At 38.5% G+C, this 24,111-nt stretch overlaps 1 protein-coding gene, 2 long non-coding RNA genes and 3 other non-coding genes across 8 annotated transcripts in view; 1 reads left to right on the forward strand and 5 right to left on the reverse strand.

Annotated features, from left to right (window-relative positions):
* Nucleotides 1-1,230: 1,230 nt before the first annotated feature.
* LOC115417260 (uncharacterized) lies at nt 1,231-3,371 on the reverse strand. The gene is made up of 5 exons (XR_003935097.1): nt 3,177-3,371; nt 2,959-3,018; nt 2,696-2,761; nt 1,595-2,503; nt 1,231-1,406 (listed from the first exon to the last, which is right to left on the reverse strand). It is a non-coding gene; the product is annotated as an uncharacterized LOC115417260 (long non-coding RNA).
* Nucleotides 1,471-1,552, reverse strand: LOC115430188 (small nucleolar RNA SNORD60). Its single transcript, XR_003936898.1, has one exon. It is a non-coding gene; the product is annotated as a small nucleolar RNA SNORD60 (small nucleolar RNA).
* Nucleotides 2,576-2,659, reverse strand: LOC115430178 (small nucleolar RNA SNORD60). Its single transcript, XR_003936896.1, has one exon. It is a non-coding gene; the product is annotated as a small nucleolar RNA SNORD60 (small nucleolar RNA).
* LOC115430176 (small nucleolar RNA SNORD60) lies at nt 2,834-2,917 on the reverse strand. Its single transcript, XR_003936895.1, has one exon. It is a non-coding gene; the product is annotated as a small nucleolar RNA SNORD60 (small nucleolar RNA).
* A 2,086-nt stretch (nt 3,372-5,457) lies between the features above and the next one.
* LOC115417301 (uncharacterized) lies at nt 5,458-23,628 on the forward strand. The gene is made up of 3 exons (XR_003935105.1): nt 5,458-5,467; nt 8,982-8,988; nt 23,060-23,628. It is a non-coding gene; the product is annotated as an uncharacterized LOC115417301 (long non-coding RNA).
* LOC115416154 (caskin-1-like) overlaps nt 9,477-24,111 on the reverse strand; it is a 68,877-nt gene continuing 54,242 nt past the window's right edge. For 2 of the 3 annotated variants that reach the window (XM_030129909.1, XM_030130052.1), the window contains 7 exons: nt 21,934-22,041; nt 21,315-21,416; nt 21,050-21,188; nt 19,845-20,650; nt 18,194-18,842; nt 17,092-17,734; nt 9,477-12,540 (listed from right to left, as the gene is read on the reverse strand). In XM_030129909.1, the coding sequence (XP_029985769.1) occupies nt 12,444-12,540; nt 17,092-17,734; nt 18,194-18,842; nt 19,845-20,650; nt 21,050-21,188; nt 21,315-21,416; nt 21,934-22,041 (2,544 nt within the window). In that variant the 3' untranslated portion in view covers nt 9,477-12,443. The remainder of the gene's footprint in view (nt 12,541-17,091; nt 17,735-18,193; nt 18,843-19,844; nt 20,651-21,049; nt 21,189-21,314; nt 21,417-21,933; nt 22,042-24,111) is intronic. The other variant, XM_030129985.1, reaches the window with a different exon arrangement.

The raw sequence follows: 24,111 nt of genomic DNA on the forward strand, positions 1-24,111 counted from the left end.
TAAGTTGATTAAAACTTGTCTCTTTAGAAATTTGTGATTCCCACAGAACAAACACATGATCTTATAGAATATGATGCACTGCTGTTGATTAAAATACTAACAGTTTAGAAAGAAGAAAAACACTGAGAGGGACCATGTTGCTGCACAATGAACTCTTTCCTCACTTTAATTACATTTTATTTAAAAACCTTGAAGTTTTACTGTAAAAAGTTTATGTGTAGTGAAGTATTTTCAGTGTGACATTTTTTCACTGAGGGATCATTAATATTTAGGCAGTAGTATTGGTATTTTCTGTTGTTATGGTGCAGAAACAGATTAAAGGCTCATTTATAGTTGTAGTGATTTTTTTTTTTTAATATATATAAACGTGGACCAGAAGTTGAACTACATGGACTCCATCGGTATTCAACTGAGCTAAACCTCATATTTTAGGTCCATTATCAGTTTTACATTGATCTGTTCATTTAATTATAGGAAGAAATCTCTTAAATGAGCCTTGTCACCATTAGTATAAAAAATAAAAACTACTTTGTTACAACTCATAAAAGCTGTTTAGAAAACCTAAGTGTTCTTTTTAAAAGCTACGGGAAGAACAGCAACAAGGACAAACAAAATTAACACTTGATTGCTTTTTATGCATCACAGTAAGAGACTTTAATATGTGACTTTACATTTTCAGCATAAAACCTCCGGTCAGTGAAATCTTTAAAATGAAGTTAGCTCTGGCTATGACGTATAAATAGAACCTTGAATGTAAGGAAGTCTAAATGATTAAATGTCTATTTCTGGCTCGAAAATGCGTATTTAATTGGGTTCATACAAACTATTGTAACCCAGGGGTATACAGACATTTTTGTGCTATTTAGTGCCAAGTTGAATAAATAACCGTTCTATGGATATTTCAGAGACTTTAAATCATTTAGTCGTCCATAGATCAAAGTAAAATCGTGCAGAAAATGTAGAGTACATTGGATTTAAGTTTCAGGTTGAATCAACAGAATAGACATGAATGATCATCATAAATAATTCATCAGCAGTACAAAGTAAGGTTAAATACAGACATTTATTTCAGTTTAGTTGTAGTTGTTTTTGGTTATTTTACACCATTCTTTCTTAGTTCAGGCTCTAGTTCATCACAATAAATGTGTGGTGTTGAAAAATAAAACTGAAAGTGTCCACAAAGCGTTAAATTTTTGCCGGTCTACACTGTTCAACAAAGGACCACGTAATTGCTCAGCCACACTTATGTTTATTTAATTTATACAAAGTAATCCAATTACCCAAGTTAGATCTTTCATTAAGCACTGACTACAGGTTTAATGTGATTTAAACCTGCCATCAGATGGCGTTTGCGTTTCTTCTTGGTTTGTGTCCAGTCACATCACTTGCGTTGTGTGTTGATGCACCTGAAAGAGACAAAGGCGGGTCAGACCAGAACAGTCATGTGATTGGTGACGCAGATAAGAAGCGTGGCCTCAGATCAAAGTTCGAATCAGGAGCAAACAGCTCTCATACGAGGTGTCAGAAAATATTTAATTTGTCATCACTGGCAGCGTTTTAAAATGAACATAAGTGGAATCAAACACTGACTTACCATTAAAACAGTGTAGTTCATGTGGTCAGTCACCGGTGGCTGATCAACACCAAGTACGTTTACATGCACATGAATGCAAATGTGATGACTATCATGTAAATAACTTATTTGTTTGTGGATATTCTGAATTTGACCCGTTTCTGAATGGAGCATTTTGTGACTGAAGCAGGTGGAATTATACAAGGTATTAGTTTTATGAGCTTTTTTTGGACATGTACAGAACACATTCAGAATAAGGGTCTCATTTGCACATTTTACTAAAGGGTTAAGATTAATGCCCCTTTTTAACAGTCAGCTGTAACTGAGACAAACACCTTCTTTATCCACATTTATGGTCTGATGGTGAAACACTTTGCATCAGACTACAACGATACAGAAGTAAAAAGCCATCTGTCAACTTATATAGACATCAAGAGGAAAGGAGTAAAAAAAGAAAAAAAGTGAAACACTCGAAATATTATGTAACTTGTACTTAAATGACAAAATGTATTTTCTTCAACAACTTAAATTACAGACATCTGATGCTGAAAATGATCTGAAAACAAACGTTATTTTAAAAACCGAATATCAAAATATGATTTAAAAGACTATTACATTAAATCTTTAAACTAACTCACATCAGCACTAGTAAAACTGTACTTTTAAGCATTATAAAAGAGGACAAGGAGGTTTTGGGTTTAAGCAAATTTTGAAAATTGACCTCAAGGTGGTGTTTGAAGGAACCAAAAAATGTGACGCTAAACATCTCCCGGAAAAGGTTCCTTGTAAGTTGTGGTATAAATGGCTGCATGAAAACAGGAATACTAATAAAATATTGATTTGTTTTTTTTTTCCAGACTAAAAGGCAAAGCTGGAATATTTTATGCATGTAAACATAATTGGTGCTTCTCCATCCTTTGCTGAGTCAACCTGCAAAAGAAAAGAGTTAAAACTTTCAGTGAAGAAAAAAAAACCCATCATTGACAAATGGATTTAAAGTGGGAGCCTCAGAAAAGCAGTGGAATCAGGAGCTGTTTCAGCTCTCATACGAGGTGTCAGAAAATATGAAGTTTGTCATCACTGGCAACAGGATTCTACAGACCAAACACAACAGTGACTCACCAGCAGAATCTGAACCACAGCATCCTTCTGCTCTTCAGTCTCCATCTTCTCAGATCCTGGTGAAACCTGTGAAACAAACAAAAAACAACCGTTTTAATGTCCAAACCTGCACCTGTCTTACCTTTATCACCCACTGCACAGCCTCAGAGCAGAGTCTGAATCAGGAGCTGTTTCAGCTCTCATACGAGGTGTCAGAAAATATTGAGTTTGTCATCAGTGGCTGCTCCTGTTTTATTTGATTTCTGTTCATTCTGAGTCATTACCTGAGTCACCCTGATGTCAGATTCACATCTTTAACCGTCCACATTGTGTTCCAGTTTCAGCTAAAATGTCAAAGGGGATAAAACAATAAAGGGTTAAAGACGAATATAACCGTGAAGACTGTAACTCATTATTTTTTAGATCCAGACAAAATAATGAATGGCTCTAACGGCACCCACGTGTTGCTCCTCAGCCCCACGTGGTTTCACAGTACACGTACCTCTGACTTCTCTCTCATGTTCAGCCTCCACCAAATAAACCCAGACATGACGACAGAGGCTGAGTTCGACTTTCAGCTGCACTGAGTAAAACTGGGAAAACGGGATTCAAACTAAAAACACAGAGGACACGGTTCATCATGGACACAGTCACAGCGCGAGTTCAGCAGTGAATGAGCCACCACACACTCCTCCTGTTCTTCTTCGTCTTTTTCTTTCTACTTCCGGTTTCCGTCTTCTTCGCTGAGGTTTATTTACGGTTCACAAACGATACCACCCGGCGCATTACCGCCACCAACCGGTACGGGGGAGGGGGGGGGCAGTTTAGTACTTAATGGAAATCACATGTTCAGAAATGGACATGCACTAAAATGTAATAAAATCTATAATCTGCGTTTTTGTAAATTTAGTCGAATCTTTATTTCATTGACATTATTACAAGAAGATAGTGTTTTCACTGTCTAACTTTAACGGTCACCTAATGGACAGAAGTATTGGGACACATTGAATTCATTGCTTTTGCTGCTAACAGGAGCTTTGCTACAAAATAATAATGATAAATGTCATAAAGTAACTTCATTCTGTGACAAATATTTTGATAAATATTTTATTTCATCCTCAGGTTTAATTTTGTTTATGCTCATCTAAACACTTGTTTTAGGGTTTCTTTATATTTAATTTTACTCAATCCTGACTATAATATTCACTGTAACATAATAATATAATATTATACTGAAACATATACATTCTGCCATTATATTTCTGAAATATTTGCCATGTTCCGATCATAAATAATCATTTTAATCAACAAATACAGTTCTGCAGCTCTCACTCAGGAAGAGAAATCAACCTTTAACCTTGACAAAGATATCGATTTGATATTTAATATTACAATAAGTTTAGTTCAGTTTAGTTTATGCAGTTTATTACAAATTATTACAAACAGTTATTAACCCATAAAGACCCAAATATCCACCGGTGACCAAAACCATCTACTGATCTATAATGTTCAATAATTTTAAAACCACTAATCCAATCAATATGTTGAAATAATTAATGTAAAATACAGTTCATCATTTTTTCATGGTCGTCAGATATGACCCATTCAGACATTTAGAGGCTCTGTAGTGAACATGGAAACACCATCATCTTCTACAACACTGAATCACCAGTAAAACCCATGGAGTTGGATTAATAACAGTGGATGGAGATAGTTTGTTTATGTTCCGTGAATGATAGATTTTACTGAAAAGTCACTTTTTCTTCAGTTTTCTTTGTTTTTGCTATAATAACCCCAAATGTAAGCTCATCATGATGATTAAAGCACATGATCAGCAAATAAAATATGGGAAAATACCTGATTTTCGCTGAAAAAAAAGCAAAATATATAGGATAATATTATAATATATGGTGATAAATCACTTAGGAAAGGTTAAATAGAGAGAAAATCCATTTGGGAGCTGACTTAAAAGTAGCACTGGATCTTTATGGGTTCAAATCAACAAGTGATCAACAAAATACTTTTTGTAATAGGACACCCCTGAAGCAGTCCTCAGCTTATAAATGGGGGCCCTTAAATATGCAAAAAGACACATTTAACATTATAACCTATAAGACATCAAATGTTCTAAATAACTATGCAAACATTTGAAAATATTTACCTATCTACCTAATGATGACTCATTTCCCTTTCCTGAGTTCTATTTTAATTAGCATATTCCAATATTCTCAGATATTTTACTAGTAAGACATGGGGCTTTACCAACATAAGTAAAGAGTTTACATAATTTGTATATCAGCCATGCGGCATTTTGGGTCAGGTGTGTTTTTGAAGTAGCTCTGTTTGTTTATGTTTACATTTTTTGGTTTGGTTCATTAGGCCTTATGGGGTTACACTAAGCATAAAGCAGCAGCAATTTTTGCTTAAAACACTTTTTAAATATATTTAAAGAATTATTAGAATTAAAAGTTATTGACAACAGACATGGATACTTTCATAATGATAATATTCAAGTCTCCAGTGTCCGGCCATAGTAATATCAAAATGTTGAAAAAAAATATATATATTTTTTTTTTCCAACATTTTTTAAGTTCATCAACTTGAGCCATAAACAAGAATACAAAATACCCAGTAACTGTCATATTTCTAACTCTTTAAATGCCATATGTGTAATGTAAAAAAACATATTTTTGGTGCAAAAACCACAAAAACCTTTCTTTCAGTATGCTGCATAAAAATTGGATTACTTTTTTAAAAAAAATTTTGCAGCCTTGCATATGTCAATGATTACTAGTAACACTGGTTAATATGCAAATGTTAATGTCAAATGTTAACTGCTAAAATCTCTCAATATGCATTTTTTACTCACTTTTGGAGAAGGGTGCTAGTACAGTAATTTTCCATTGTTTACAATGTGCAGCTTTGAATGTCTGGGTCATAATTTTAACATCCTGCAAAAATGAACAACTTTTGAATTCTGACCTGATACAAATTGTGACAAGTAATATGACCTTTTATAAAATGACATGCAAATGTGCATAGAGTGGTGGAAAAAAGTTATTAGACCACCCTTTGTTTTCTTCAATTTCTTGTTCATTTTAATGCCTGGTACAACTAAAGGTACATGTGTTTGGACAAATATAATGATAACAACAAAAATAGCTCATAAGAGTTTAAACAGCTGATATCTATCCATTTTCCATGGTTTCCTTGATAATAACCAAAATCACTTCAGTTCTTAAATCAATAGCTATGGCATTGTACTGACAAAAACAGTGCTTTTAGGCATTCCATGTTTTCTATATGTTTTAGTCACATGATACACAGAGGACTTAGTACTTGTTTGCATGAACATTGTTTTTGATGACTTTTGATGGTCTATGAATTTTTTCCGTGACTGTATTTTGAGTGTAATTTTTGGATTTCACAGATTCATCCGATGGGCCTGATTGGACCCTATGGTGGGTCAGTTTTGGCCCACAGGCCGTATGTTTAATACCACTGACTTAGATGTGCAGGATACACAGAAACCTACAGATTTTATAACCGTTTTGTATTTGTAAACCTGTCATTACATGTTGGTCAGTTTATTATTTTTTATTTGCAGCTTTGCTTCTTCCATGGTTTTCTTGATAATAACCAAAATCACTTCAGTTCTTACATCAATATCTATGGCATTGTACTGCCAAAAACAGTGCGTTTAGGGATTCCATGTTTTCTTTTCTGTCTGTTTTAGCCACATGATACACACAGGAGTTAGTACTTGATTGTTTTTGATGACTTTTGATGGTCTAATATTTTTTCCACAACTGTAACATGTTCACCTGGATACTGGAAGGTTAAGTCAACAGGGATGGGGAGATGTAATGTGTCCCAATATTTTTGTCCATGTAATATATTTTGCAGATAAACAAAAAATTAGATTTTGAAGTGTGATTCTGAAGTGAGAATATATAAGTAACACCGCTCTGATCCCACATTTATCAGGTTGTTTGGTAACAGGTGACAGGATCAGGAGTGAAATCTGGGTGTGAAAAAAAAATCAATCAACTGTGTCAGGAAATGTGGGACAGAGAAGGAGGAGGCAGGCACGTCTGTCATACTGGAAAGAATGTCAAGGTTGTCAGGGAGGTAGTGGATAGAGGAGAGAGGAGACGATGCTCCTGATAAGGTTAATCTGAGAAAAACACTGTTAGTGGTTGGAAAACACCAGACGGGGTTGTGTGAGGAGAGTCAGGAGGAGGACTCACTGGTACATAGATCAGTGAGACAGATGAGGTGATGAGGGGGAAGGAAGACACATAAATAAAAGATTACTGAGCATCGGTGAAAGGAAAGGACACGACTTCATCACAGGATCTGATGCACAGGGTACCAAGGTGGATAAAATGGAGATTTAAGTTATTTATTTATTTATTTATTTTATTAAATCATTTTCTAATATGAAATCTGTTGTGTCTGGAAGCCAACTGAAATGTTTTTAGTATCAGTTATGTCTGAATTGACTTTACTACAATTGGATGCTGTTATTGGTGCTGGGTGAATATGTCTGCACTGGGATCTGGTCTCCACTGTCTAAATACACTGGTCTACAATTTTTTTTTAGAAATGATTTGCTTCAGACATTAAATGTGCTAAATGTTACATATTTTAATAAGATTAATTGGAAAATAAATGACAAAAGTGCCAGTTTGCTGATGCTTTCAAGGTGTATGATTAAGTGTTATTACACATATATATTGGTTTGTGTACATTTATATAATAGTTTTATAAATCTTCTACTAAATAGAACCTGTAAAGTGAATGTATTCTAATGTGCAGACAGTGTTTTGAAGTAGATCTTGTAGCTCTGAGACAAATATTCCTTTTGAGTCAAACCCTTTCTCTCGTTAATTCTTGAGTTTCACATTTTGACCCAAGGCTGTATCTTGGAAAGTTCAGCCAACCAGCATTTTTGACTTGATTTTTCTTTATCAGTGACTCTCATGTGGTAAAATTTCATTACTTTTATTCTGAAAGCATTTTCCTTGTAGACCAGTGATATGAAACTACAAATGAGGTCAATCCCTAAGGTGATACAATGATATAAAAAGAACATAAAAAGGGCCGCTCTTTGTTTCTAGAATTTATTTTGGTCTTATACCTCTTGGAAAAGGTCTGGACATTTCAGATTTTTTGCCCTTTTACTTCATCTTCTATTAATTCAAACCAAGACAATAGACCAGTGTTTTTCAACCTTGGGGTCGCGATTCCACGTGGGGTCACCTGGAATTCAAATGGGGTTGCCTGAAATTCCTAGTATTGATTAAAAAATGTTAAAATTTCTAATAAAAAATAATTGTTTATGATTCAATATATATTTCATTACAATTAAAACCACACACTTTTCCTAATAAAAATCAAGTTCAAATAAAATGTAGGATATAAGATGTGAGAGGGCACATCTTGATAGACCCGATCATGTGACCGCACGTGTTACTACGCTTCAACCTGTCTGGACACAGTCGCAGTCAGAACACCAGACCCAACAGAAAGGAAAGATTTCCTCACCCGCCTGGCCCCGCTAAGACATCTCCAAGAGAAAAATGTCTCTGTTTTGAATGTCTGGGGTCAACAGAAATTTGTGATGTTAAAATGGGGTCACGAGTCAAAAAAGGTTGGGAACCACAGCAATAGATCTTTTTCACAGTTGCCAGAAATACGTAATCGTCAAGGAAAAGGACTTCAGGCCAAGCGTCAACACAGTGGGGACTCCTATTTTTTGGGGCATTTCATGTTTGATGCAGGTTCTTGTGTCGATGTGGTGTCATAATCCAGTTATCCTCTAACCCTAAGACGTAGAATGTAACCCCCTTGAATGAAGCAAAAAAAAAAAAAAAAAATCTTGAATTAAGAAAAAAAATCTGCCAATTGAACAAATGAAAATTATCTTGGTAAGATTTCTTGACATTAGATTTTCAAGATTATTGGCCAAAAATAAGTTCTTATATCTCACTTACAAGTTACTCTTTTTATTTTAAGTGTGATGAGATATTTTGACTAGAAATAAGAAAAATACACTTGGTAAGATTTAGATTTTTGCAGTGTGGGGTTTATATTGACAGGAGTTAAAGCTCATATACATACATTAGACTCATTGTTCTATTGGCAGATTTTTTTCTTGCTTAATTCAAGATATTTTTTGCTTAATTAAAGCAAAAAAAAAATTTGCCATTGGAACAAGTGAAAATTATCTTGGTAAGATGTCTTGAAATAAGATTTTCAAGATCTATTGTCTAAAAATAAGTTCTTATATCTCACTGAAAAGTTACTCTGTAGGTGTTTAATTTTAAGTGAGATAAGATATTTCAATTAGAAATGAGAAAAATATACTTGGTAAAATTTTGATTTTTTCCAGTGTAAAGTCACTGTCCACAGGAAAAGAATGAAAAGACAGATACAGCTGCATTTGGACATAACAAGTGCAACCTGGAATGCTACAAAAACTCTGGTTCTTTGCTTGTGTTGTAGTTACCATGATAGCCGAGGAAGTAGAATTCTCCAACCATTGTGTATTTCCGATCAAAAAAGGTCTAGAATGATTTGATTTTAATACTTCCAACATCACATATTCACGAATCTAAGTTTTTCAATCATGATCCTGTCAAATACAAGTAATCTGTGGTTCAGAGAGGATGAAATTAAGCATAATGATGCGTTATAAAACTGTAATTACAGAGAAACTTGTCATTGTTTCTTTCATTCCCATACAATTCAAACATCCTTATGGTGCCTTTGTCGAGAATTTACTCCAAAACACACATTTAAACAGTTATTTAAGGTTTATTTATACATTTATTCTGATCACAGCTGTACAGGAATGCATCATCACAGCAGAAACACAACCGAAACCCAACCATGGCACAACAGCCGTCACGACACATCCAGAACTCAACCATAAATGTACAGGCTCAATCAGCTCACCTCAAATCAGTGTTTAGAATTATTAGCATCGTTTTATTCACATAGAACCATCTGTCTCTCAAATATATCTTTGTTTTCAAAGAGCATAAAAATACAAGTGGACTCTTTATTGGGATGAACACTGGTGTTTGATCCACTGTCTGGCCTCTACATGGGGGGGTGGGGGGGGGGCACTGAAAAACTGGGGATCCAAGGAAGAGCGGAGCCAACTGAAACCAGCTTACAGGGAGTTTATAAAGGCTTTTCGATGGTTACACAGGAGTTTAACGGACAAACAAAGCAATCTATGTGCCACTGTTGACATCACAGACACAGAAGGAGTGAAGGTTCATAAGGAAACAGAAACGATTTAACATGTTAAAGCAGGAATACAAGAGTAAATGGAGCAAAATTATTGAAATAGATGTGAAAGAACACTACCAAGGCACAGAGAGATGCAGAGTTAACAGAACAGACACAAGAGGAGAGACAAGATGGAAGGTGAGCAGACTAGAGGCAGTTTCACTAAGCAACACTAGAGGGAGCTCTAACAGCTCATATACCAGGTATATTATAAACTCTATGTATGTATACTGGATGTACTATATAAAGCATTGAAATATAGGAGTATCTTTTAAAAACACTGTTCACTGCAGCAGGACAAAGGGATACACCGTATGACTGTGTTTGTATATGTGTCTTTGCATGTGTGTAGGTCATTTAATGTATATGTGTAGATTCATTTTCAAGCAAAAACTCCAACACCAACAAAGCAGAACACCAGCAAGATTAAACCAATGTTAATGAGTATGGAGTTAGATCCCTGACAAAACTCAGCAAACAAACAATAGACCCTGTGATTCACAAAAAAAAACACAGTATAATCTGCCAATAGAAAATATGATAAACAGGTGAATGTATTTTGTTTCTCATATGCAAAACAAATAAATCACTTGAAAAAATAAAATATTTCAATTACACTGTGCATCAGAGGCAAATACAGCATGTCTTATGGGGGCAAAAAAAACTGGGATCCACCGTTAAATTCCAGTCACACACATCAGACTGTATGTAAAATATGGATACAACCTCTGTGACATCTCCCATTGGGTTGACTACTGCTGTTTGGAAGCGTCTAATTTTAGTCAACACCACCTTGGTGCCACAAACTGTATTTGTTTCTGAAACACTAGCTGGGTTTCCATTACAGTTTTCTGCAAAATAAAAGCGATATTTCTACAATTTCAACAAAGTACTTGTATGTGTTTGGCTTGTAATGTGTGATTCTAGTAAAGTCCCGTCTACCCGTCTCGCAATGTCATAGTTCTCACAGGGGGGGGTGCAGTCCATGCGTACCTCACAATTTCATTGTGCAGGTGCACATCATCGTCCCAAGGCAGTCCTTCTTTATGACCACGCATAATGGATTTCTTGGAGAGAACTGTACAGAATTCACCAATGAGTTGTGCATCCAGAATTTCTGAATGACCTAATACTAACACTAACATTTTATGAACTGTTAGTTATTAAATCTCTCGTGGCACCGGACTTGTCATGCCCATGACAAGTGAAAATACGCAAAATGTTTCCATTACACTTTTGCGCCATACTTCTATATCGAAACGTCTCAGAAACTGCCTCATAAAAACCTTTTTGCGATCTTTGACAGTTTTTGCGACATTTCTGTTTTCATTATCAGTTTTCTCTTCTGCAATTTACATTTTGCGCATTTCTGACGTTAACGGAAACCCAGCTACTGTGAATCAGAAATGTGTATTTTTATGTTCTATGTTCAAAAAACAAAATGCATTAGTTTTTCACTCACGTTTTCTTTTTGCACACCACACTGTGTTTGTTCGTAATTTGCAGGGTATTTATAGAACCTTTTCCATTTGTTTGGTTTTGGCAGGAAATGAGCTCCATTCATGTATGTGTGTGTGTAAATGTGTGTAAATGTGTTTATATGTGTGTAAGTGTCTCAAAAGTCATGGACACACACCTATATTGTCGCTCTGATTGTTAGAATAACTACTGTACGAGTGGGAGGACACTGACATGAGCATCAGCAGGGACTACACACACACTCAGAACGACAACAACGTCAACAATAACAACAACAGCAACAACAACAACATGAACAGAGACAGCACACAGGTTCAGGAAGTCCGGCTAACCATATCCATCACTCATACAGAAGAGAAATAGAGGCTAGGATTCATCTGGAAAAAATGCATTCTTTTGACATCCCAGGAATTAGACAGACTCACAATGTCCTTCCATGTGCTTGAAACTGTACTTTTATAAATTCTCTCTCATGTCTAATCTGTATTCTCCTCCTGTAGCTGTCTGTCTGTCTGTCAGTTTATGTGCTTATGTCTGCAGCAGAATACTTATCTGTCTGTCTGCCTGTCTGACTGAGTTAGCATCTCTGTCCTAGCCAGAGTCTGTCGAGATAAAACGATGAGGGAAATGATTGTGCTTCTTGATCCACACAGCCGTCCCCGTCTGAGGGCTGAGCAGTGACTCGCTGGGCTGCAGAGGTCAGAGGTTGTGTGGAAGCGGCCTCCTCGCAAACAGGAGGCGTACTATAAGAGCTACTGTACCAGACGAAGAAGAAGACCCTCCTCAGTTATGCTGTACAAGGCTACATTAGAGGCGCTCACGCAGTGGGAGGGACATACGCTCAAACACTCACTGAGCGCCAGCTTTGAAGTGAACCTCAGGGGAGCTGTTTAACTTCTTTTTTTTTTTTTCTTTTCTGAAACATCTACACATGATGGGAAAAGGAAGAGGGTTTGCTGAGAAATGAGACGACATGGGCAGGAGATCAGTCAAGCATCGCATCCAGCTGGTCTGCCAAATCGTCAAACATGCTTCCGATGTCATCCAAGATGGAGCCGGCTGCCTTTTTGCTGGAGAGAGAGCTGAGAGATGGCAAAAACAAGACGAGTTTAGCTCATTAGGAGGTAAATACAACACCAGCAGGGCTCATGAACAAAATCCATGTCATAATGTATAAGGCACCTTGTGGAGTTTTTAGGAAATAAACATTCAGCAGGTGTATCATTGTGGACTCCTTCCTAGTGATGTCACGATCTGGATTTTTTTGCTTCAGATCCAATCCAACTTTTTTTGGGATTGGTTTTGCCGATACCAATCCAATACTGATCTGATACGGATGTTTTACAATGAAATTTTGATTTAAATTTGAAGTCATTATAGGTTATTATACTATTATTTTACTTGAGATCACAATTGGGCTGAATGTGAAACCTGAACTAAAACAAGTATGACACCTATGACTCTTAATAGCTTTAGTATAATTTTTGCACTTTCCAAATTCATACTGTGGGACAAATTAGAACCTTGTTTGCCACTGTTGTAGCTCGTCTATGGACAGGTCCGTCCAAGTATTATATGGGGGTGCGTTCAGTGCTGTGCATTAATGATGTGAAGCGGGTTCCTAGCGGGTCGGGTTGGGGCAGGTCAAAAGAATGTCAGTTTATTTGCGAGGCGGGTTGGGTCGCGTCAAATAATTCCACAAAAGCCCAGACTTGCACATCACAACCGGACCTCATAATGAGTATGTGCAGAGTGAAAGTGAAAGTTACAGATGCTTTACTAGTTCCTCTATGCGTTCTGCTATTGTGCAGCTTTTCCCTACCTTCAAAAAATTTAATTTGAGGGGGCAGGACATTGGCCTCCCCCCCCAGATTGGGACATCCCTACTCCTTCCTCACAGATACTAGGAACACTGTAAAAATACTCCACTGCATTCTAGTAGAGGCATGTGATTGTAAATATATGTGTAATATTAGCAAAATGTATTTAAAGTCCAAAGACATGCACTGATAGGTTAATCGATTAATCTAAATTGCCCATAGGTGTGAATGTGAGAGTGATTTTTTTGTCTCCATATGTCAGCCCTGCGATGAACTGGCGACATGTCCAGGGTGTACCCCCCCCCCCCCCCCCCCCCTTCACCCATAAGTAGCTGGGATAGGCTCCAGTGGCCCCCGTGACCCTAGTGAGGATAAAGTGGGTTCAGAAAATGAATGAATGAATGTATTTAAAGTGTGAAAAGTACCTGTGAGTGGTTTACACTTGGTGTTTTTAGATTCATTTTACTGCTGTAGATGTCTAAGTTTCAGAGTATTGGACCTGTTTCATATACTGTTGGTAGTTTAATCTACAACAATACATCATATTCAGTATAAGATCATCCTATATCTGTTGTCTTGCTGTCCTGTGAGAACCACACATCTCTAAAAAAAAATCTACTGTTTTATGAGTTCAGAAAACCAGCCCTGTTTTCAGCTTTGTGATGATGCATTTTTAGCTAAATGTAGTATTGATACAGTATTCCAGACTCTCAACAGCAGGGGGAAGTCTCATACCAGATCATACTTAAGACCAAAGCTACTTAGCAAAGATAATAACATCCCATAATAACTTCATACCTTCATAAGCCTCAGAATCAAACTCCCCCATGTGGAAGGAACACTGACATTTCATCATCAAACTCCATTCTTTTCATTTACAGCTGTGTCCAGTGGAGAAAATAACAACAATGCTTCTAGCTTTTATCATTTTCACTTTCATTTCATTTTGATCACAGAAATGGGATAATTCTTAATGTTCCCTCTTAAACATACATTCAGGGGAATCTCCTTTTTCACATTTACAATACCATCAGAATATGTGCCGCATATCTGTCATAAACATTTTAACTTGTGTTTTTAATGAGTTCAGAACAAAAAAATAATCTGTATCAAAGGCTGTAATATGGAGAAGATCTCAAATTCATACTCAGGATACTTCATAGCTAATGCTGTGGTGCTTGATGAGTTTACTTGCGTCACTTGTCAAAAATTCCATAGTTATGTTTATCATATCTCAGAGGACACAAGACTTCTGTATCCTGTGAAAATAAGCACCGCTTTTTCATAACAGTATGAAACAATGTTGGTTCATGTATCTTTGTTAATGTTGTAATCCGAATTCTGAGTCTGAGCCAGAAGCTGAGTCTCCAGCTTCAGGTTCCTTGGTACACATATTTCTGAAAATCTATCATGGACAGTCAACACGGACTCAATAACTAAGAAAACACAACACTGAGAACACTCAGGAAGCTCGGACTTCGTCAAAACAGGGTTCCTACAGATTTCTACAAGTTAAATTTAAGACTTTTTAAGACTACTTAGAAGGCCATACTGGTAAAAATTCATGACTCCTAGAATTTAGGAAAATGTATTTATTTACTCCAGTGTCTAGATTCCCACCTTTCTGAGTCATTTCTCACTAGGGGTTGCAAAGTTAGCAATAACTGTTTCCTAATTTTCAAATAAATTATTGAGTTGGAACGGGTGGAACTGTGTAGACTATCGTTACTTTCTTTGTAGGTTAGACACATTTAAACACAATACACAGAACAAGTCTATGGCAACATAACTCAAGACCTACAATCTCAAATTTAATAGCTTTTTAAAGACTTTTTTAACCCATAAAGACCCAGACAGCCACTAGCGACCACAATCATCTAGTGGTATAAAATGTTTAATAACTTCTGATCCACTAATCCTATCAATACACGAAAATAATTGGTGTAAAATACAGTTTGTCATCTTTTCATGGTCTTCAGATATGACCCATTTGGATGTTCAGAGGCTCCATAGAAAACATGGAAACACTATCATCTTCTACAACATTGATTCACCAGTAAAACCCATGGAGTTGGATCAATCTGTTTTATGTTCAGTTTTTGATATCTTTGCTGAAAAAGTCACTTATTTCCAATTTTCTCTGTTTTTGATATAATAGCCCTCAACTTTAATCTGAACTTTTGGTAAAATCTACATGATCAGTAAATAAAATACAGAAAAATACATGTTTTTCACTGAACACGCCCCCCCCCCCCCCCCCCCCCCCCACACACACACACACAAAATACAGAGGACAATATTACAATAAATAGCAATAAATCATGTAAGAAAGGGTTAAATTTAGAGAAAAATTAATTTGGGAACTGCCACAAAAGTAGCACTGGGTCTTTATGGGTTAAGGTATTAAATGCAGATTTGGAAAATCAAGACTTTTAAGACTTTTTAAGACCCCGCTGGAACCCTGTCAAAAACACTTGATCTCCTTCTGAGACTGTAAAACATCCACGCACCTTATGTAACTGGACTACATCTACTTTTCACTTAAATCACTGTTACACTTAAATCACAGTTTCACTTTATATCACTGCCCTGAAATGTCTGAAGTGTCTTTAAGAGTATATATACTAACTTTAATGGCAACCTGGTTACTAACCCACTGTTTTGTTTTGTCTGTTGTTTGTCTTCTTCTGCTGTATGCAAAGCTGAATTTCCTTCGAGATTAATAAAGTATGTATGTATGTATGTATGTATGTATGTATGTATGTATGTATGTATGTATGTATGTATGTATGTATGTATGTATGTATGTATGTATGTATGTATCTATCTATCTATCTATCTATCTATCTATCTATCTATCTATCTATCTATCTATCTATCTATCTATCTATCTATCTATCTATCTATCTATCCAATGGCATCCTCATCTGGCACAGTGTCAGCACAGCAAAGAACAAGAAAGCTCTTCAACCAATCATAAAAACTGCTGAACGCATCATCAACACTGACTTGCCCACCCTGGAGAACATCTACACCCCTCGATGCTTCAGAAAAGCATCAAACATTGTCAAAGACTGTTACCACCAAGCACACAAATTGTTTGATCTTCTCCCATCAGTGCATGGACTACAAGACTGGTAAACAATTTCTACCCCAGAGCAACCATTACACTGAACTCTGCAATAACCAACCACATGGAATAATCAACAATAACCAATAATCACAATGAGCAATGTGTAACAACCAACAATGTGCGAAAATGGAAAACACAAATGTGCAATAACCATAATCAACGATGTGTAATAATGAAAAACCAAAAATGTTTTACCTTTCACTGTCCTCTGCACCTTGACTAGGTATGAATGTGAGTGTGTAATATGACTGAATGGGTGAGGGGTGGGTTTATTTAATTTAATTTATGTATTTATTTTGTTTTTTAAACTATCTAATACTATTGAAATATTTTGCACATGTATTCCTTTTTTACTCAAGAAATACCATTTCTACAAAGTGCATCAGAATTTTGTTGTATATACAATGACAATAAAAAGAATCTTGAATCTTGAACAGACAGGAGAGCATGAACAGGTGCAATAAAGACCAAAAACCTGACCATAATTACTGAATTCATCCAACATTAACCCAGCATCTGAAAGTGAATGGATGTTAAACTGCTGAATGTGTAAATAGGTTTCTACAAGGCATAATTATTGGTTAAAATGTTCTTTGTGGTTGACTTCTTCATTATGATTCTGAGGAGACAGGCTTGAATGTTTGCTATTGGATATGAATAACACACTCGCTAATACTCACTCATTTTGTGCATCCTCCTGTTTGATTTTATGTTCGACAGCCTGCAGAGCTGCAGCCAAGGAGGCGCTGGTTTCCTCCAGACGATGCTGCACCTCCTCCTGCTCTCCTTCTGCTTCACTCTCCAACTCCTCCCTCACTCCATCCTTCTCCTCCATCTCCCTCAGATTGTCTTCCTCTGCTTTCTTCCTCTCCTCCTCCCCCTCTTCCTGCTCTTTATGCCTCTTGTGATCCCTCTTTCTTCTCCTCTCCTCTTCCTCCCTCCTTCTCTCCTCTTCCTCCTCCAGCTCCCGTCCTCCCAGCAGGTCGATGGAGAGACCGGCGATGGAGGAGCGAGGGGGTTTGACGGGGTGCGGGGATGGGGTGGAGGGGCTCTGAGCTGGAGATGGGGAGGTCAGAGGGAGTCCTGGAGAAAGGGAGGGAGCTGAAGGGGTTTCAGGAGCTGGAAGAGGTGCAGCGGGGAGGGGGGAGGTGGGTCTGGGGGCCGGAGTGGGGGTTTGGACTGGGGTGGGGCTGGCTGTAGCTGGGCTGGTAGCAGCAGGACTTGGGCTCATTGTAGCTGAAGCTACGATTGCTTTGCCAGGTTTGGGAGCCGTTGGAGGTCCACGAGGTTTGGGGGAAATAGGAGGAGGGACACGTTTGGGCTCTGATGAAAGTAGAGAAGAAAAGACAGAAGAATGGTAGATGTAAGAACATAATGGCTCACAATATAACTGATTATAGCGATTAATGTTTCAACAGTATTTTTATTTTTTTTTCATTTTTAAGACCAATAGTGGGTGTATTCAAACCTTTTAATTAGAATACTCTTCTATAAATAAAGGTTTATCATTCACATAGGCATTCTATTCTATTCTATTCTATTCTATTCTATTCTACACCTGTTATTGTATATCTCAGGTGTGCTTACCAAAGCGGTCATATCAAAAAATATTGCTTCCAGACTCCTCTGTCTAATGTTTTGACTTAAACTCCCCTCACTGTTAAAGCTGAAAAAAGACACTGAAAGAAATGTCCTATCCCACCAAAGGGACACATTAAACACTGATAAATAGTATGTGTGAAGGGATATGTCTGCTTAATGACTGTGTGCTGTTGGTCTCACCGGGGCTCTGTGCTGTGTCACCACTGTCAGGTCCAGGCAAGGGGACCCTGCGTGTTGGGGTGGGGGGGTCAGCCTGACTCTTCTTCAGGGAAACCGTGGATGGTTTTGGTGAAACAGGTGGCTTCAGACACTTCCTAGCCTCCATCCACTCACAGCTGTCCTGTTTGATTTCCGTCCTATCGGAGACCTCAGACACCGGCCTCCGTCTCAGCACCACGCCCCCATTCTGCTGCGGCTCCTCTCCAGGTTTCCGGCTACTATCTCTTTGACTGCTGGGAGACTCTAACGGCTTATTGCTTTGAATGACACTTTCTGAAGACTCGCTCGGGTGCGGTCTCCTTCGAATGGTGTCAGCGCTAGTTGTCATGGTAACAACAGTGGTAGCCACAATTGCAGGGGCTTCAGAGTCTGTAGCCACAGGACGGGGCTTCCTTCTGAGTGTTGCCGTACCATCTGGGGTTTCTGACGATGAGCTTAGCACGGTGGACCGAGGCCGTGGCTCTGGTCGCTGCTGAGGCGGTTGTCGAGGTGAAAGGTTAACCTGATCACCTTCTGGTCCACTGATGGTCCTGCGGCGGTTGATGACATCATCCTCCTCAGATCCAAGACCGCCTGAGCCAGACTGCCGACGAAGTACAGGCGGGCTCACCTGGAAATCACATGATCGTTACAGATTCATACATTTAATGCTCTACTGAGCGAACTTCCTGCCAAAATTTAACAAATAAAACCTGCTCGACAAAAGCGTTGGTTTGGTTCACAAATACAAAACCAACACATCAAACAAAGTCACTACATTTTTAACACATCACCCTTCAGAAAGAACTACAACAACACATATATCCCACAATGAAAAACCATGAAAATCATAAAATGTAAATGAGGGAAAAAAATGCATTTAATCTAGAAAACTTGCAACTCTCCTGTTTATTTGTATGTGCTGAAAATGATAGATGCAGATACTTACATTCATATTTTCTTATATTTGTATAATTCAGTGGCTAATGCAGTGTGTATGTAAATATGTCTAGGCATTTAACACTCATCTTCGCTAAAAAACAGTAAGTGTTGTCCAGAATAATCTATCCCTAAAAACTTGTTAATAATGAGTGTAATAAGCTAAAACCACACAAAATATAATGTAGTCTATATCTGCATTTATATGAATGCACTTTCTCCAGTGTCACATCAGCGGATCTTCAAAATAAACTTAAAATGGGTTGTATTTCTCGACAGAGCAAATTCTGGTCTAACACTGAAGGCTTCAAATTGACTCATCGCGCCACCAAGTGTTGTAGAGGAGCATTTCTTAGGACACTTTCAAGAAATTCATCAGCACAAATGTGGTGGAAATAAGATTTCAAGCTAGATTTTGTTGGATTTATATTTTGTACTTTCAAGACATGCTTTAGTTTCCTTTGTATTATAAATAAATATGTATGAATGTAAATTAGAAATAAAGATGGTGTTTGATTGGTATATTTTGTATTTGCCAAACAAAATACATTACTCTGTAAATTACATGTAAATTATTTTCCAACCAAACTCTGGTCATCATCACAGGGCATATGTAAAACATATTTCTATTTTTTGTTTTGGCAGGAAAGTATTTCTATATGCCACTTCAAATGCGGCATACACAGACACACACCTGTAGGTAACTGGCATTGCTTCCCAGATTCCTCGGCAGGGTTTTGGCTCCTCCCACCATGGTTGTTTCCAGCAAAGCGGCAAGGCTTCGAACGCTCCCAGAAGCCCCCTCTGATCTCTCCAGGCCTGCTGATTCCTGAGCTCTTAACGCTGCTCCCAGGCTGCCGCAGTCGCTCGCCCGCCGCTCTCGATAGGTTGGCAGTCCTAGTAGCCCCTCCCCCTGCCCTTCTCCCTCCCCGTCACCCCCAGTAATAGAAGAACAAGATCGTTTTGGAGGTGTGGGGGGCCGACCTTTCCGACGGGGACGGAGTGTAACAGATGATTGGCTGCGATTAACAGTGACATCATTAGCGGCTCGCGAAGAGCTGCTGCGGCAAACGGTGGCATATCGAGAGTCTGATTCTGAGCCAATCAGACTGTGAGTTCTCCTCCGTTCTTCTTCCTCGCTGGGGAGTCGGAGCAGCGGCACAGAGGAGTCCAACGCCGCCATCTGGGTGGAAGGACGAGGCCGAGCTCTGGGGGAGGCCTGCTGGGTCCGGCTGTGTGGGGGGGTTTGTGGTGGAGTTTGTGTTGGTGTTTGGGGGGGAGGGGTCTGTGAATGAGTGAGGCCTGGTCGAGGTTTGGCCAAAGGGCTGGGGGCACCGTCCCGCTGCTTCCTCGCCTCCTTTCTGGCCTCGGTGCCAGCACTGCCTCCGGGGCTGGATGGAGGTGTAGATGCAGATGGACTCTGGGGGGGCTCAGAGCCACCTTCACCTCTCTGTAGCTCCTTCAGCTTTTTCACCCCCAACATCAGCTTCTTCTGATGACCTGTATGGAGGTGTCAGGGAGATCAATGGACATATACAGTGGTTACTACACTTTCAATTAGATAGATATGACAGTTTGAACAGATTCTATTATTGTTATTACACAAAGATTAAAACAGACACTAACAACTCTGAAAACTGTTAATTCCTGGAAAACTGTAAATCTTGAAACCAAGCAATGACCTCCTGGTTGAGTGCACAAGATGCCATTGAATAAGAAAAGATAATATTCATGAAATACATGTGAAATATATAGATTTTTAACAGAACATACATTAATGAACATACAGTAACTAATCGGTAAAAATAAATCTGTCTTTATGATTTATTTTCGAAGTTGGATTCATTTGAAATAATAGCTACAACTAATGGGTCTGTATTTATGCCAATGGTGTCTTACCGAGCTTAGTAATGCCAATCTCTTGCAGATCCTCAAGGCTAATATCAGAGATGAAGTCAATGTTTTCATATCCATTCTGGACCAGAACCTGGTAGTACTGACTAAGACCCAGATGAGTCAGCCAGTCTGCCAGATTAGCCTAGAAACAAAAGCACATTAACAACAACATCAAAAGACTGTTCTCTGGTCAAAAGGCTGACTATATTTAAAAAACGGCACATTTTGGTGTTTTTCTAAGTTTGTATAGTAAACGAGTGAGTCTTACAGGCTTGTGATCTGGAAGCCAGTCTGTGGAGGGCAGTTTGCTAATCTCTGATGTTAACTTCTTTCGATGTCCAGGCTTCATGACCCCAATAGCCGTCAGGTCCTTCAACGCAAAGCACATTTAGTCACATCAGGAATTCACCACAACAAAAAATGTGCGTGTTTTTTAATGCAAACAATTTTATGCAAACATTTGACATTTGTGCATAAACTGCGTGCCTGCAGGAATATTCTCTTTTGGATAATCTCTGATGAGTGTCTCCTGCCCTTAGGGGGTTTATGTCATACTATGTGTCTGCTTCAATATACACACATAAATGCACACTCACATGCATACACACACACAATGGCACTCCAAACACACTCAAGGACGAACAGAGAGTAGCGTTTACATCACAGACTGGAGCACACAGCCAGTGTGAACACACAGGTATGTAAATGAAGCAGACAGAGTATGAGAAGTGACTGGTTCAGGACTCACACCGGGGGTCAGGTGACAGAGACAGGAGGGTCATGATGACATCATCCAGGTCAGTGGGGAGCTGATTTGAGAGCTGAGCTGGGCGGAGCCTTGACAGACAAGGGGCGGGGCGTGAGGGGGTCTAGGGTCATGACCTTACCTCAGGGGTCATGCGGCTAATGGTGTCTAGATCATATCCCGCGGTGAGGAAGTGGGTGGTGTAGAACTGCAGCTGAAACTCACCAAGCCACGCCACTACTGCCTGCTTCTAGAACATAGAACACAGAACACTACTGCCTGTCACCAAAGAACTTACACTGACAAGACCTGAAGGCTAATATATCTGTCTACAGCAACAGAATCCAGCAGTTACACAGCTGCATTTCTCCCATTTTGGGCTGAATGCGATTCTCAAAAACCACAATTTCGTCTCTTTCCTCTAATCTTTTAGTCAGTACTGTCTGATACTGTCATAGAACCGTTACTGATAAGAAATGAAACCTAAGATTTTGTTTTGTCGCAGTATTTGTGCATAACAGCACAGCTACAACATGATGGACTAGAGGCTCTCGTTAAAATTGCACAAGGATTTTTCTCCTTTGATCCCTTTCCTTCTACTCTCTTTGCAGTCATTATTAAGTCCTTAAGTCCAGAATCTGATTTGCTTTATGCATGTGCAAAAATGTAGCTATGTCCTATGGACGTAATAAGAGAACTGCCCTTCTGTGAACTGTCCCTGTCTCCTTGTGGCCAAGTCCAATACTGCTTCAAAGGATCCCAATACTGCTGTGACCCAATATTCTACATGTGCTATACTACTACTATTACTACTACTACTACTATTATTATTTTTACCCCGCCCCCAGAAGGGGTGACAAGGGGTATTGTTTTTGGTTCGGTTTGTTTGCTTCTTTGTTTGTTAACGCTTTAGCAGTAAAACTATTGGTTCAATTCCTATCAAATTGGGTTTATAGATTGCCTGTGACCCAGAATAGATGTCATTATATTTTGGGAAAAGTAGGTCAAAGTTCACATTTTTTTAGGATTTTTAAAAATCTTTCCATTTACTTAAAATGGGCGAAATATGTGCAAGGGGTGGGGTTTGTTGTGCCTGGCACCACTTGTTATTATTATTATCAGTCGTTAAATTGGCTTTTGTGAGGAGATATCCAACCACTGACATATATGGTAGTAATATTACCTAATGAGTTATCCACCGATATATGTGTTAATATATAGTGGTAGCAGATTATTTTGTCTTGGTCATTTTAAAAGTAGCTCACAAGATGAAAAAGTGTGTCCAGCCCTGCTGTAGGCTCTAGAATTCTAGGATCCATTTAGAATAGATCATGGTTTAGATGAGCAGCGCATTGATGTTGATGTACTGAGACACTAGAATCATAGAATGTGTTATGATGTGACGTCTAACAATCCCATGTAGCTGATTTGGGGGTGTCTCTGGGTCCTCTTGCACTTGTTCAACTTCATAGTTTATTTAGTTTATCAGGAGATGAAACTGAATAACAGAAATAGTACAGGGTTGTTTTACATTGAGGGAGAGGGAGCTGAGCTCTGGTGTGCTCCGTTCCCAATTTAACCTATGGTCTCCCTGTGTTTGCGTGGGTTCTCCACAGGTATTCCTGCTTCCTCCCACCATCCAAAGTCATGCACTAATAGATTAAGTGGTTAATCTAAATTTCCCATACGTGTGAATGTGAGTGACTGGTTGTTCGTCTCTATATATGTCAGCGATAAACTGGCGACATGCCCAGGGTGAACCCCACCTTCACCTGAAATGTAGCTGGGATAGGCTTCAACACCCCCGCTACTCTCTCGAGGATAAAGTGGTTCAGAAGATGAATGGACAATAATAATAATAATTATAATGACAAACCAAACCTTTCAGACTATTTTTTACTCCATTATGTACTATTTCAGCTGCTTTTTGAAAGTGGAGACTGCATAGGTGGGAAAATCTGTATTAGGTGTTTTTGTTCGATGACTGACATTTGAAATCACATGAATCAAAAACAACTCAACTGAAATATGCCACAGGAAACACAAAAAGGTAGCGGTAGTTCTTTTGTTTTCCATCTTGAGCTGCTATAAAATGAATGTCTATTATGTGTTGCATGAACTTCATATATAATGGTGGATTTACCTGTTGGCACCCTTGGTGCTGTACCTTTTGTGTGATTTGAAGCATTTATAATGTTAATTTTGCTTCGCTTCACCCCCTGTACCCCACCATTCTCCTGCACACCCCTCTGCCTCCCCTTCCATTTTTTCTGGACCTGCCACTGGTATATGTAGATAATTTCTACATTGAAAAATGCAT

Source organism: Sphaeramia orbicularis, chromosome 1, assembly GCF_902148855.1.
Source record: "Sphaeramia orbicularis chromosome 1, fSphaOr1.1, whole genome shotgun sequence".
Classification (NCBI taxonomy): Eukaryota; Metazoa; Chordata; class Actinopteri; order Kurtiformes; family Apogonidae; genus Sphaeramia; species Sphaeramia orbicularis.